We start from the raw sequence: 14,509 nt of genomic DNA, 5'->3' as shown, positions 1-14,509 counted from the left end.
TATTTACTGCAACCAGAGAAATACCTAATAACTGACTAGATGGTTGCACAGTTTAGTGGTTAAAAAATGCTACCTCTGAAGTTACTGTGACTTCAGGCATGTATTTTAAGTAACAAACTTAATGGAAATTAAAAGAAATAAGTATAAAGCTGTTTACTCTTAAAAAATGAGGTAAAAATTCATAATAAAAACTTCAAAAAAAAAAAAATGAGGTAAAGGACTCACACTTTCTGATTTGAAAACATACTACTGTTATTGTAAAGTGCTATCAAGTTGGTTCTGACTCAGAGCCACCATGTGCAGGGTTTCTGAGAAGCAGCTGGAGGACTTGAACTGCGGACCATGTGGTTGGTAGTCCAGTAAGGACCCTAAAGCACCACACCAGGAGTCCTTAAACATACTATAAAGCTACAGTAATCAAAACAGCCTGGTACTGGTATAAAAACTGACATCAAAACCACTGCAATAGAACTGAGAGTCCAGAAAAAAATCCATGTATCTATGGTCAACTGACTTTTAGCAAGGCTATGAAATAAGTCCATTTGATAGGGAAAGAAAAGTCTGTGCAATAAATTGTGCTGGGAAAAGTGAATTGCCATATACAGAAAATTAAACAGGATCGTGATCTCACACTGTACCCATAAACAAATTCAAACTGGACTAAGGATCTAAATGTACAAACTAAAACCATACAATTGGTAGAAGAACAAGCAGGGGGTAACACTGTCAGACCTAACTTTTAGCAATGGATTATATAAAACAGTAACAAAAGCACAAATAACAAAGACAATATAAATAAACTGAACCACACAGAAATTTAAAACTTTTGTTCATCAAAGACTTTACCAAAAAACAACAACAACAAAAAAAAAACATGCTGACTGGGAGGATATTTTTGTAAACTATATCTCACAAAAATCTAACAACCAAAATATATATGAAACACTGACAACTTCGTAACAGAAAGACAAATAACCCAATCATAAAACAGGTAAAGGACTTAAATAAGACAGTTCACTAAAGAAGACATTCAAACGACCACCAAGAACATAAAAAGATGTTCTGCATAATTAGTCATAAGAGAGAAGCAAACTAAAACACCACAATGATATATCATTCTACTCCCAATAGGAGAGCAAAGATAAAAGAAAACTAGAAAAAGAAACTAACAAACCAGAAAAACTAGACTGTGCCCAGCTACCACTACCAACTGCTCTGAAAGTGATCACATTAGATCTTGGATGGAGTAGCAGAATGTGTGTGTGTGTGTTGGAGGAAATAATAATTTATAAAAACAAAGACCAGACTTACTGGTCAGAAAGAGACTTTCAGGTTTGAAAAGGAACTCACCCTCATGGTCCAACTTTTAGCCAAGCAGTAGATAGGAATACAGGGGGAACAACACTGGTAAGGTCTGCTCACTATGAATGATGGAACGGTCAATCATCCAAAATCAAAAGGGAAATATGTAATGACAAAGTTGAGAAGGGAAGGTGGGTGGTATGGAAATAGGAACCACAGGCAGGGGGGTATTTTGAGATGAAACAAGGTGTAGGATTTGTTGAATGTAAAGCTTCACTCTGTAAACCTTCACTCAATTCACAATAAAAGTTAAAAATGTTGGAAAGGTTTTGGGGAAATTGGAACATTTATCCATTGAGGTACGGAGCTCTGGCAGAGTAGTGGTTACAAATCGGGCTGTGAACTGCAAGGTCAGCAGTTCGAAACTACCAGCTGTTCTGCGGCAGAAAGATGAGGCTTTTTGCTCCCGTTAAGATTTACAGCCTTGGAAACCCTGTACAGGGTCGCTATGAGTTGGAACCGACTCCACGGCACATAACAACAATCCATTGATGGTGGGAATGTAAGATGATATAGCTGTTGTAGAAAACAATGTTTTCAGTTCTCAAAAAATTAAAAATGGAACTACTATATGACCCTGCAATTCCATTCTAGCTACATATCCAAAAGTCTTGAAAGCAGAGATCAGACAAAAGAGTGGGGACAGTTTCAGATTACTGGCCGGATTAGAGTCCCAAATTCACCTCTCACATTGTGTGAACTGGGGCAGATCACTTACCTACTCTGTGCCTCAGTTACTTTAATGGAAAAACAACAGTAGCTACTTAGTTGAGTATACTTCGTGGGTGAAGTATTGGGCTGCCAAGTGGAAGGTCGACGGTTCGAACCCATCGTCTGCTCTGTAGGAGAAAGGCTTGGCCGTCTGTTTCTGTGAGGATTTATGCCTCAGAAACTCTATAGAGCATTTCTACTCTGTCTTATAGGGTCTCCATGAATCAGAATATACTCATCTGCAGGGGGTTTGAGATGTTTTTTGTTTTTGTTTTTGTTTTTGTTTTGAAGGCACTCTAATGAGACTGGGGCAAGTGTATTGTTGATAGAATGCGTCTGTAGTCATCCACTGATTCGAGAGACATGTTTAAACTGGGCCAAAGTAGAGACATGTGACTGGACAGACATGAGCTGGGGATTTTAAATCCCTATTATTCAAAGTGGGACATGCGGACCAAAACCATCAGCAATACAGGAGAGTTGTTTACAAATGCAGAACCTTAGGTTCCACCCACGAATGACGGAATCAGAATCTACATTTAACATGGGGTTTTGTATGAATGTTACATTTTGGGAATCCTTCTCTAAGTCCTGTTGTGGTGCTATGGGTTAATGCGCTGGACTGCAAAGTCAGTTTGAACCATAAGATCAGCCATTCCTTGGAAAATCTATACAGAGTTGCTATGGGTCAGAACTGACTCAACGACATTTAACAACAAGTACTATTTGTACTAAGGAGCTGTGGGAGCATGATGGTTATGAATTGGGCTGCTAATCTCAAGGCCAGCAGTTCAAAACTACCAGCGATTCTGCGAGTGAAAGATGAGGCGTTCTGCTCCCGTAAAGATTTATAACCTCGGAAATTCTGTACAAGGTATTTACAGGTCGGAATCAACTCGACAGCACTTAACAACAACAACTATTTGTATTGAACTGCAAGTACAATCATGAAGTCCTATTTTTACAACTGGAAGGTGGATACACGTGGCATTGTTCTCAAAAATATGCACACATTATACATTCTTCTAATTATACAATATAACCCTAAATCAGTGTACAAATAGACCTCACATGTACACAAAATAGGGATTGTCAAAAAGTGACAAAAAGAATGCTAGATGAAGCTGATCTTCACGCAGTAAAAATCTAGATACAGATAAAATTGCTGCCACCACATAACCCATTCTTTGCATTTTATAGGAAATGAAACCATTTAATTCAGGAAGGGACTTGCCTTGCTCAGGTTAGACTGCTAATGACTGTGACAAAGTAATGTGAGGGTTCAAGTCACATTCCCCAGCAATGTTCCACATCTTGAAATAACACCGGTTTAATATGTTACATGGTAGGTGGATGGTGCTACGGAGTCAGTTCCGACTCATAGTGACCCTGTACAGGGTTTCCGAAGCTGTAAATCTTTATGGGAGCAGAAAGCCTCATCTTTCTCCCACGGAATCGCTGGTAGTTTCAAACTGTTGACCGTGAGGTTAGCAGCCCAACTTATAGCCACTATGCCACCGGAGGTCTGGTTTTTCCTTTGCAAACAAATGTACATTAAAAAAGAAATTAGCAGTGATATTTTTTTAAAAGCAGGATAATTGTTAAAGCCAGCATATAATACATTTATAAAAGTAGATGCACACTACATATTTGCTAGAATGATTCTCTTTGCGGCAGAAACAAACATTGCTAAATAGTTTATATTCTCACTGAACTTCATTTTAAAACAATTTATAATCATCTCACACAGAAGCCAAATATGTATCCTTAATATTTTATCAAAGCTAAGGAATATTTTAAATGTTTATTATTTGGGTACATGATCCTGTTTGATTTTAATGAAATAAATATCCGAAATAACTGTTTTAAAGTACTCCTTAGAATATTGAAGAAGTATACTCACCAATACTAATTTCATCATCTGTTTCAGCATCGCCTATACATTCAAATTGGAAGTCTTGTAGTGACTGGGAAAATTTCTGTACTGCCATAGACAGATCTATAATTAAAGTTTAAAAAAACAAAACAAAAACATCAGATGAAGGTACCTGGAATCTCCAAGGGTTCCACATATAGTATTACCTTGATTTTAATATTGTATTAACCAGAAGCTTTTAAAACACCAATTAGACAAATTTAGGCAGAATTTAAAGTGATTAGTGTGATCACTGTAGGGTAAATACTGGGCTTCTAACAACAAGGTCAGTGGTTCAAACCCAGCAGGCCCTCCTTAGAAACCTGTTGTTGTGGTTGTTAAATGCTACTGAGTCGTTTCTGATGCATAGTCCCACTTCATAGGATTTCCAAGGAGCGTCTGGTGGATTTGACCCACCAAACTTGTAGTAACAGTCCAGTGCTTACCTTACAGCACCACACCAGGAAGGACTCCTGGAAACCATACACAGGGTACTGTGTGTCAGAACCAACTTGAGAGCACTTAAAACAACAACTTAATAAACATTTTCAAAATCTGATCTACTCTGTTTAAAGGCATTAGCACCTTTAAGAAAGGTTTTGGTCCAGACATGCCTTATTTGGAAGCCAATTATATAGAATAACCATCTACTCACAGTAAATGAAGCATTTCTAAAGAAGAAGGAATGCTACTGAGGTTACAAATGAAAACAAAATACAAAACAAAACAAACCCACCCCTTAATTAGAAAGGGTCACTGCTGTTGTCCTATACAGACTGAGGAGAAAGAAGGTAGGGAATACTTTTTACTCAATAATCTACTGGTTTTGATCTAGAAGCTGAAGAGTGACCTGAAAGATTGTTTACAAGTGACCTTGTGGCTTATACCAAATCAAAACCACTTCCTTCAAGTTGACTCTAATGTATATCTGACCTCAATCTGAAAAAGGCACAGTGTGATGCAGTGAATTACTTAATAAGGACCTTCTAGCTTGTAGCACTGTAGGATAAGCATTGGACTGCTAACCACAAGGTCAGTGGTTCAAATCTACCAGTCGCTCCTCAAAAATCCCTACACAGGGTTGCTGAGTTGGAACCAACTTGATAGCACTTAACAATAACAACAAACTCTATAGTCTTTGTGCCTACCACATAATGAATGACTGGTTTTTGTTGTCAACTGCCATCAAGCCAGTTCTGACTCATAGTGACCCTGTATAAGGTTTCCAAGGAGTGGCTGGTAATGCTTGAACTGCTGACCTTGAAATTCAAACCAACCTGTCTACTTGAGGAGTGCCTTCAAATTCAAAGACTGGAAAGGTCTGCTACCTTGAGAATCATTCTGCTTCATGCCTTCAAAATGGAAGATGCAGAGATCCTTTATCATGAGTTATTAGCCAATGAGAAAAACAAGCACTTAGTCAAAACTAGAATTCACCAATTACCTGTGAGGCATTGGAGACTCTTTCATACTTTCTGAGAATCATTTCTTATCTATACAAGACAGAATTAATACTTCTCTCCAGGATTATGAAGACTAAATGAGCTATGAGCCCGGTACAGAATGGGAAACTCAATCAATTGCACCAGGAATTATCATTCAATTCCACTCACAGTGGTGAAAAAGCACACAGGCAGAAGGAACAAAGGGAGAAATGATGCATTTATCTGAAGTGCCCCTCCATTTCCCTTCTTCGGAACTGAACATGGTGGGTAGAAAATAGACAGTGCACACCTCTGACTAAAGCTAGAAATTCTAAGATCAAGCCAAATCATATCAGAAGACTAAGAAAGGAAGTTGACTCCCAGGTCAAGCTGTATGTTGGTGCTTTCCCTGAGACTTGAGAAAAGCAAACTATTTAGTGTTCTTTTATTTTTATGTGTTTACGATAAGCGCTGGACTGAGAACCAAATGGTCTGTGATTTGAGCCCACTAACTGCTCCTTGGGAGAAAGATGAGGCTTTCTGCTCCTGTGAAGATTTAAAGCTTTAGAAACCCTGTACAGTGTCACTATGCGTCTGAATTGACTTGACTGCACTTAACAACAACATTATAAAGGTCTTATGCTCAACTGTGGGAGTACTGGTGTAGCGCTGTAGATTAATGCGCTGGACCGCAACGTCAGTTTGAACCTCAAGGTCGGCGGTTCAAGCTCACCAGGAACTCCTCGGAAACCCTACACAGGGTCACGATGGGTCAGAACTGACTTGACAGCACTTAACAACAACAATAACAACATGCTCAACTTGGTTTGAAGCCACAGATGTAATTGCTGCAGTAGAGTTGAGATTGAGGTCTTTGAGCAGATTAGATGTTCAGGAACCATTCAAAATACACTATTTCTTCTCTCCCCTCCTCATCATCACCAAGAGTTCCTTTGAAGTTCACTCAAACCCTACATGAGTTTCTGGAAACTGTGTCCTGGGGTTCTCCTCACACCAATCTCCCATAAGAAACCATTTCTTCCTATTCTTTCATTGCTTCTCATATGTTTGTTCCTTGATTGAGAAACGTTAAGGGACTTTATCCTTGCAGACTGAGATCATTGTGAAAGCACTGTAATTCCCTTCACCAAACAAGAGCACCCAAAACTCAAAACAAACCCACGGCCATCAAGTCGATTCCAACTCATAGAGACCCTCTATAGGCTTTCCAAAACTAGGAATCTTTACAAGAGCAGACAGTCTCATCCCACAGTGCCACCAGGGCTCCTTAAACAAGAACACAGTAGTTCATTAATAAATTATCCTACCAATATAGCAAAGTGATTGAGAATATGCACTCAACAATCAGATTATATGGGTTACAACCCAGCTTTTATCACTAATTAGTTTTTTCTCAGTTCTTCCAGTTTGAGAAGTATTGAGTGTTCGTCCCTTTGGGTTTTCTAACTCCAAGTCATTGCACACTTCATTATTAACACTTTACTTTGACTTCTAGCAGTATCTTTTGAAATCTTCTGTTCAGCTCTTTTACTTAGTCATTGCTTCCTTTTACTTGAGCTACTCTAAATGTTTGTGCCCATTCCAAAGAGAGGAGACCCAACAGAATGTGGAAATCATCAGACTATATCATTAATATCACATGCAAGTAAAATTTTGTTAAAGATCATTCAAAAACAGCTGTTACAGTACATTTACAGGAAACCGCCAGAGTTTCAAGCTGGAGTCAGATGAGGATGTGAAATGAGGGATATCATAGCTGACGTCAGAGGGATGTTGGCTGAAAGATGTTTACCTGTGCTTTATTGATTATGCAAAACCTTTTGATTATGTGGGCCATAACAAACTGTGGACAACATTACAGAGAATGAGTATACCGGAACACTTAATTGTGCTCATGAGGAACCTGTACACAGACCAAAAGGCAATTTTTTTGAAGAGAACAAGAGAATACTGAATAACTTAAAATTGGGAAAGGTGTGCACCAAGGTTGTATTCTTTCACCATACTTAATCAATCTGTATAGTCAGTAAATAATTTAAGAAGCTGGATTATATGAAGAAAAACACGGCATCAGGGTTGGAAGAGAAGACCCATTAACAACTTGTGTTATGTAGATGCTACAACCTTGCTTGCTGAAACTAAAGAGGACTTAAAATAATTACTGATGAAGATCAAAGACCACAGTCTTCAGTATGGGTTTCATCTCAATGTAAAGAAAACAAAAATCCTTACCATTGGTCCAAAAGATAACATCAAGATAAATGGAGAAAAACCATCAAGAGAGGAACACACAAATAGAATGCAGGACCTTATCCAGAGAAGCAGCAGCGCCAGAGATGGAGGCAGAGATGGGGGCATAGAAAGGGGGAGCGGCTGAGGACTCTAGATTCATCAACTAAGAAGAGAAGGACTAAGAACTGGTGGCCAGGAGGCAGACTTGCAGAATGTGCCCTTTGGAGATGTAATTTATTATATATGCCTGAGTGGGTTTTTTTGTTTGTGTGTTTTTTAAAAAAAGCTAAAGTGGATAAAGAGAAATACTTTTAACTGATGGTATATAGAGGGGATTATAATCAATGTAATGAAACAAGTTATATGAATTGTTGAATGCGAAACTGATGATGTGCCCTGTAAACTTTCACTCAATCCACAATAAAAACCTTAAATTAAAAAAAAAAAAAAAAAAGATAAATGGAGAAAAGATTAAAGTTGTCCAAGACTTTATTTTGCTTGGATCCACAATCAACACTCATGGAAGCAGCAGTCAAGAAATCAAACGACATATTGCATTAGGCAAATCTGCTGCATATTATTATCTCTTTAAAGTGTTGAAGAGCAAAGATGACAGTTAGAGGACTCAGGTGGGCCTGACCCAAGCCATGGTATTTTCAATAACCTCATATGCATATGAAAGCTAGACAGTGAATAGTGAAAACCATAGAAAAATTTATGCATTTGAGTCATGGTGTTAGAGGAGAATATTAAAAGTCCCACGGATGGCCAAATGAATAAAGAAATCTGTTGGAAGAAGTACAGCCAGAGTACTCCTTGGAAGCCAGAATGGCCAGATTTTGTCTCTCATATTTCAGACATACTTTCAGGAGAGGCCAGTCACTGAAAAAGGACATCATGTTTGGTAAAGCAGAGGATCCGTGAAAAAGAGGAAGTTCCCCCAACAAGATGTATTGGCACAGTGGCAGCAGCAATGGGCTCAAGCGTAACCAGGATTGTGAGGTTGGTACAGGACTGGGCAGTGTTTTGTTCTGCTCTGCATAAGGTCGCTGTGAGTCAGTATCAACTTAATATCACCTAGCAACAACAACTCTATGTTCAAGACCACATTTCAGAGTCTCTTCTGACAACCATTTTGGTCTTTTCTTTCTTTCCTGGTTTTTTGGTGGTGGTGATGTTTGTGTGTTGTCAAGTCATTTCCAACTCAAAGTGGCCCTGCAGAGGGTTTCCGCGGCTGTAAATATTTACGGAAGAAAAAGCCTCATCTTTCTCTCAAGGAGTGACTGCTAGTTTTGAACTGGTCACCTTCAGGTTAGCAGCCTAGCTTGTACTCACTATGCCACCAGGGCTCCTTTTCCGTTTTTTTTTTCAGGAGCTGAAGAAGGAATTTATTTGTAAATACAGAGAAACCAGCCACGAACACATTAGCCCAATTTGGTAGCCAGTTCTTTGGCCACTGATTTGGGACCCAGGACGTTGCCTCCCCAGTGACGTCAGATCTCGTCATATCTGTCGTTGTAATTGGTCCTGATGGCTTCCACCAGCTTAGCCAGAGCTCTTTTGTCTTCCGAGTTCACCTGCGTGAAGGCCACAGTGGTGCAAGGTCTTCCTGTGGACCAGGCGTCCTAGCAGGGCCTTCCTCTTGATGATGTAGTAGGGAACTCCCATTTTACGACACAAGGCTAGCAGGAAGACGACCAGCTCGATGGGGTCCACGTCCTGTGAGATGACCACCAGCTGGGCCTTCTTGTTCGCCACCAGAGTGGTGACAGCGTTGACCCCAGCACGCAGAACCGGGGGCCTCTTGGTGGGGCCATCCCCTTTGCAAGCAGCCTTTTTTTTTTCAGCTCGGACCAGCAGCCTCTGCTTCTTCTCCTGCTTCGTCTCCGGCCAGTACTTGTGGGCCAGCTTCAGCAGTTGAGTGGCTGTCTGGCGGTCCGAGGCCTGGGTGAACTGGTTAATGACAGGTCGCACTTTGAGCTGTTTGTAGAGGATAGCCCGTTGCCGTTGCAGCCGGATGCAGCAGGGCCATTTGACAAAGCGGGTGAGGTCCCTTTTGGGTTGGATGTCCTGTCCAATGTGAAGTTCTAGGGCCTTTTTTCAAACAGGGGGTTCACCACCTTCTTGGCCTCCTGCTTCTTGATAACGGCAGGCGCCGGCCCACCGTCTTCCCCTTGGCCTTCTTTCCCTTCGGCATCTCGGGCGGATGGATCAGAGTCCTTTTCCTTTTTAATGACCTTTAAAAAGTATGTTGACAGCGTCTCAAAAATCGCTCTTATGGTACTGATAAGCAATAAGCCATGACACAGACAACCTGATTATATTCCTAACTATAACCTCTGTATTTCTGCATAAGAGGTTGGTGTCTATTTCAACATTGGATGGAATCAAGAGTGTAAGAATGATCCCATCACAGTCCTGTTCAGACACATAATGAGACACAAGAATATACAAGAAAACTTGGTATTCAACAAGCTAATGGAAAGTTTGAAATAAAACCTAATTTCAACTTCAAGTGTATCCTGTGTTCTTGAATTTCCATTTATTTGGTTTCATTTTCCAAATTCCAGAGTAATAAAGATGTCAAAAACATCATAGAAGGCAAGAACTTATACTAGTTACTAGTAGCAATGTTTATCAATCTATAAAATAAGACAACTAGTGTTTGCTTTTAATCTTGACTCCATCTCCCACTGAATGTGCAACTCTGAGCAATAAAGTGCAATACCTTCCATTGACTTAAAAGCCTATGAAACTCACTATGTGGCACTGTAGGATACTTACTGGACTGCTAACCTCAAACCCCGAGGTTCAAACTCACTAGCCACTCATCTCAGAAACCCAATACAGGTTGCTATGCATAAGAACCAACTCAAAGACACTTAAAAACCATAGCAACTCAAATTATGAAGATAAAGTTTCTAAACAACGCTCTGATGTACAAAAGAAAATTACTGGTTCTAAAACCTTTTAAACAAAGGTGATTAACAACTTAATGCATAGTTGTTGTAAACTGCCATTGAGTTGGCACTGATTCATAGCGACCCTGTTTAGGGTTTCTAAAGAGCAATGGGAGGGTTTGAACCACCAACCTTGTGGTTAGAAACCCTACAGCTTATTCTACAGCACCACATGAGGACTCCAACAACTTGATAAACAGGTCTAATTTTAAAGCCTAATTAATTTTTTAAAAATTATTATTGAATTTAAAGTATCACAGTGATAGAATAAACATGCTTCTCTTAAATATGAAAAGAAAGATCAAGTGTGTAAAAACACTCAAAGATGCCCCCCAACTATCAAATTTATCATAATTTATCACCGTGACCACATTCTAAGGCGAAGAGAACTAACGTTCATTTACTAGTGAGCAAGGCTGTGTATAATAATGACTATACAAATACAATCCACACCATTACGAGGCCACATCTTCCTTTCCATTTATTTGACCTGCAAGTTAAGCATAGGTTATTTTCCCATGCTTACATAATAACTTGGAAGAAATTGCACTGGTCTGTAATTAGTCAACAATGTTTTTATATTAAAGAGCTAACTTGTAGCACCCATGATTAGATGATACTAATAAAACACTAAAACTTCATTTCATAAGAGGAACAAAAAACTCTTAGTAAATATTTAATTATAATTCTATTCTTACACATACATTTATGACTTGTGGATCTACCTGTTACTTTAGTAGTATTAATGGAATTAATTTTACAATGTTAGCTATGGAAGTGAGCTATATTTAATGTCAGAGCAAGTTCAACTGGTCAGTCCACTGGTACAAGGCAGTTCTTATAATCCAGTTCCTCTGGATTAGACTTAAGAATTATTCAAAAGAGCAATAAATCCAGACATACATGTTGTAGAATTATCATCTTCACACTACCAAGCAGAAGGCAGATAGTAAGTAGCAACAGGAATCCAAAGGTAGAAACAGGTTGTGTCCTATCTTTCAAAACACAGTCTAGTAGAAGCATGAGGTATGTAAATAAATCGTATCAGAGGACAATTGGTAAATTCTATGACAGAGGCTATTAATAACAACAACACATATCACATTTACTATATGCCTGATACTTTTCCAAATTAGCCCATCAATTCTCACAACAGTCAACTGAAGTAGATATTATCATCCCCCTTACAGTTAAAGCAACTAAGGCACAAATAAGTTAAGTGCCTTCCCTAAAGTCACACAAACTAGTATGCAACACGGTAAGAATTTCAATCCTGAAAGCCTCGCTCCAGAATCTCTACTTAATCCCATACTACTTTTCATGCCAAGTCATAGTAACCTGGCATGGGTTTCCGAGGAGCAGCCAGTGGATTTGAACTGACATCCTTGTGTTTAACCAGTCCAGAGTTTATCCTACAATGCCATACTAGGACTTTAATCTCAGGGTTTGTTGCTGTTCTTAAGTGCTGTCAAGTTGGTTCCAACCCACAGCAACCCTGTATAGGGTGGTTCCCAAGGAGTGGCTGGTGGGTTTGAACCACTAACCTTGCAGTTAAAACTGACCCTGCAGCCCATCACATCAACCCACAGCACCACACCAAAACTCCTGATTGTTGTTGTTGTTAAGTGCCATCAAGTCAGTTCCAACCCACAGAGATTTCTGGGTAGGGTTTTCAAAGAGCAGCTGCTGAGCTTGAACCACCAACCTTGTGGTTTAAACAACTTTGCAGTCTAGCACATTAGCCCACAGCACCGCACCAGGACTCCAGGACTCCTGATAGAGGTGGCAAATGAGAAGGCACAATGAGTTCTGCTTCAGTGTAGGATTCTCAGAGTTATAAATAAGAAGAGGGACTTAAATGCTTCTCATATATTAATAAAAGGGACTTGATGATACACCAGCTTGTTGTTGTTAAGTGCCGTCGAGTCAGTTCCAACCCATGACAACCTGTATAGGGTTTCCAATAAGTTGAAGTAATAATATGTCTAAAGTCTTCCAAAACATAGTATCTCCCTACATAGCCAGTGTCCTTGGATGGTTTGTTGTTGTTGTTGTTAAGTCCCATCGAGTAGGTTCCTACTCATAGGGACCCTGCATAGGGTTTCCTAGGAGAGGTTGGAGAATTTGAAGTGGTTGGTGAGTTTGAATCACCGATCTTATGGTTCAAACTGACCTTGAAGTCCAGTGCTTTATTCCACAGCATCACACCAGGATTCCGATTAACACACCTGACTGCTAACCTACAGGTTGGAAGTCCTGGGTCCACTCAAAAGCCCCTGAGAAGAAATTACTAGCAATTTCTTTCCCTAAAATCAGCTGATGAAAATCCTATGGAGCACAGCTCTAGTTCTACATTGGTACACACGTGGTCACTATGAGTGGGAGCTGACTTGACAGCAACTGGTTTCTGGTTACCTACATATACAACCACAACTTCCCATAATCAACCTTAAGTACTGATTATTCTCTGAAATAAATGATCCACTGTCTTGCACCTTTTTTATTATTGTTGTTGTTGTTATGTTACTGTCTTAGAACATATCCTTCCTCCAGGTCCCCTTGTCAAAATGGCCCATCTCTTCAAGATCTCAATCAAACTCCATTTCTTTCACAAAATCCTTCTTGAGCCCTTCCAACTTGACATTACTTTTTCCTACACTGTCCACTATACTTGTGATTCTCCTGTGACATTTTACCTCTTATCCTAGATACTCATGACATGCTGGCTTGACCACTTTAACTGAATACAAGCATATTAAGTGTAAGAAACTTTATCATCTGTCAGTACTAGCCAAGGATTTACCCTAATAGGTTGTACACACAAGAGCTAAATGTTGAAACTATCAATTCCTGCCAGGTGGAAAAATACTTCAAATTCCCAGATCTCCTTCACATGCCCTTCTCCTTTTCACATATTTGGAATTCCCTATTGTGACTTTTTCAACCACTTCTAAAACATGGATTAGCCACTTTCCAAAGTAGTAGTAATAGAGATTCTTCCATATCAGCAAGTGCTTTTCATATACATTTATAGTCATGATGGTAATAGCGTCACTGTTGTTGTTGTTAAATGCTGTCAAGTCAATTCTCACTCATAGCAACCCTGTATAGGATTTCCAAGGAGTAGCTGGTGATCTTGAACTGCCGACCTTGCAGTTTAAACAGCTTTGCAATCTGGTGCATTATCCCACAACGCCACACCAGGACTCCAATAGTGTCAGTAAGATGTACTATTTCTCAGTTCTTGCACATTTTTCTTAATTCTTACCCCAAGTTACAAATGTTATAGCTCTCAAAGATTAAATAATAACTCATCAGTCTCAGAGGTAGACTCCAACCTGGATAGGACTTTGACTTTCCAAACTGAATGTTCTTTCTACTGCATACCACGCCTAATCCTCAGAGAATGACAGATATTAAAAGTGGGGGAATAAAACTGGAAATCAACAATAAGAAGGCCAAATCAATAAAATCGAAGACATGGAAACTGAACAACACCCTGCTGTGAAAAGCGACTGGGTAAAAGAAGAAATTAAACGTGAATTCACAAAGTTTCTGGAAATAAACGAGAATGAAAACACATCATATCAAAATCTTTGGGACACAGCGAAAGCAGTTCTGAGAGGACCATTTATTGTGATAAATGCACACATCCAAAAAGAGGACAGACCCAAAATCAACACATTAACACAGCATCTGCAACAATTAGAAGCAACCAGCAGAGGTTGGAACCTACAGTATCCAAAAGAAGGGAAATAATAAAGATAAGAGCAGAAATAAATGAGATGGAAAACCAAAAAACTATAGAAAGAATCAACAAGACAAGAAGCTGGTTCTTTGAAAAGATTAATAAAATTGACAAACCATTGGCAAAACTAAATAAA

The 14,509-nt window shown here is 39.3% G+C and overlaps 1 protein-coding gene and 1 pseudogene across 1 annotated transcript in view; both read right to left on the bottom strand.

Moving 5' to 3' along the window:
• Positions 1-14,509, bottom strand: part of ARHGAP42 (Rho GTPase activating protein 42) — a 387,979-nt gene that overhangs the window by 271,678 nt on the left and 101,792 nt on the right. The window contains exon 2 of the mRNA XM_006833754.1: positions 3,977-4,072. Coding sequence (XP_006833817.1) covers positions 3,977-4,072 — 96 coding nt within the window. The remainder of the gene's footprint in view (positions 1-3,976; positions 4,073-14,509) is intronic.
• On the bottom strand, positions 9,090-9,862 carry LOC102823762 (annotated as a pseudogene).

This window comes from Chrysochloris asiatica, unplaced genomic scaffold (assembly GCF_000296735.1).
Source record: "Chrysochloris asiatica unplaced genomic scaffold, ChrAsi1.0 scaffold00008, whole genome shotgun sequence".
NCBI lineage: Eukaryota > Metazoa > Chordata > Mammalia > Afrosoricida > Chrysochloridae > Chrysochloris > Chrysochloris asiatica.
The sequence above is the reverse complement of the archived record's forward strand: the minus strand, read 5'-3'. Positions and strand labels throughout refer to the sequence as shown.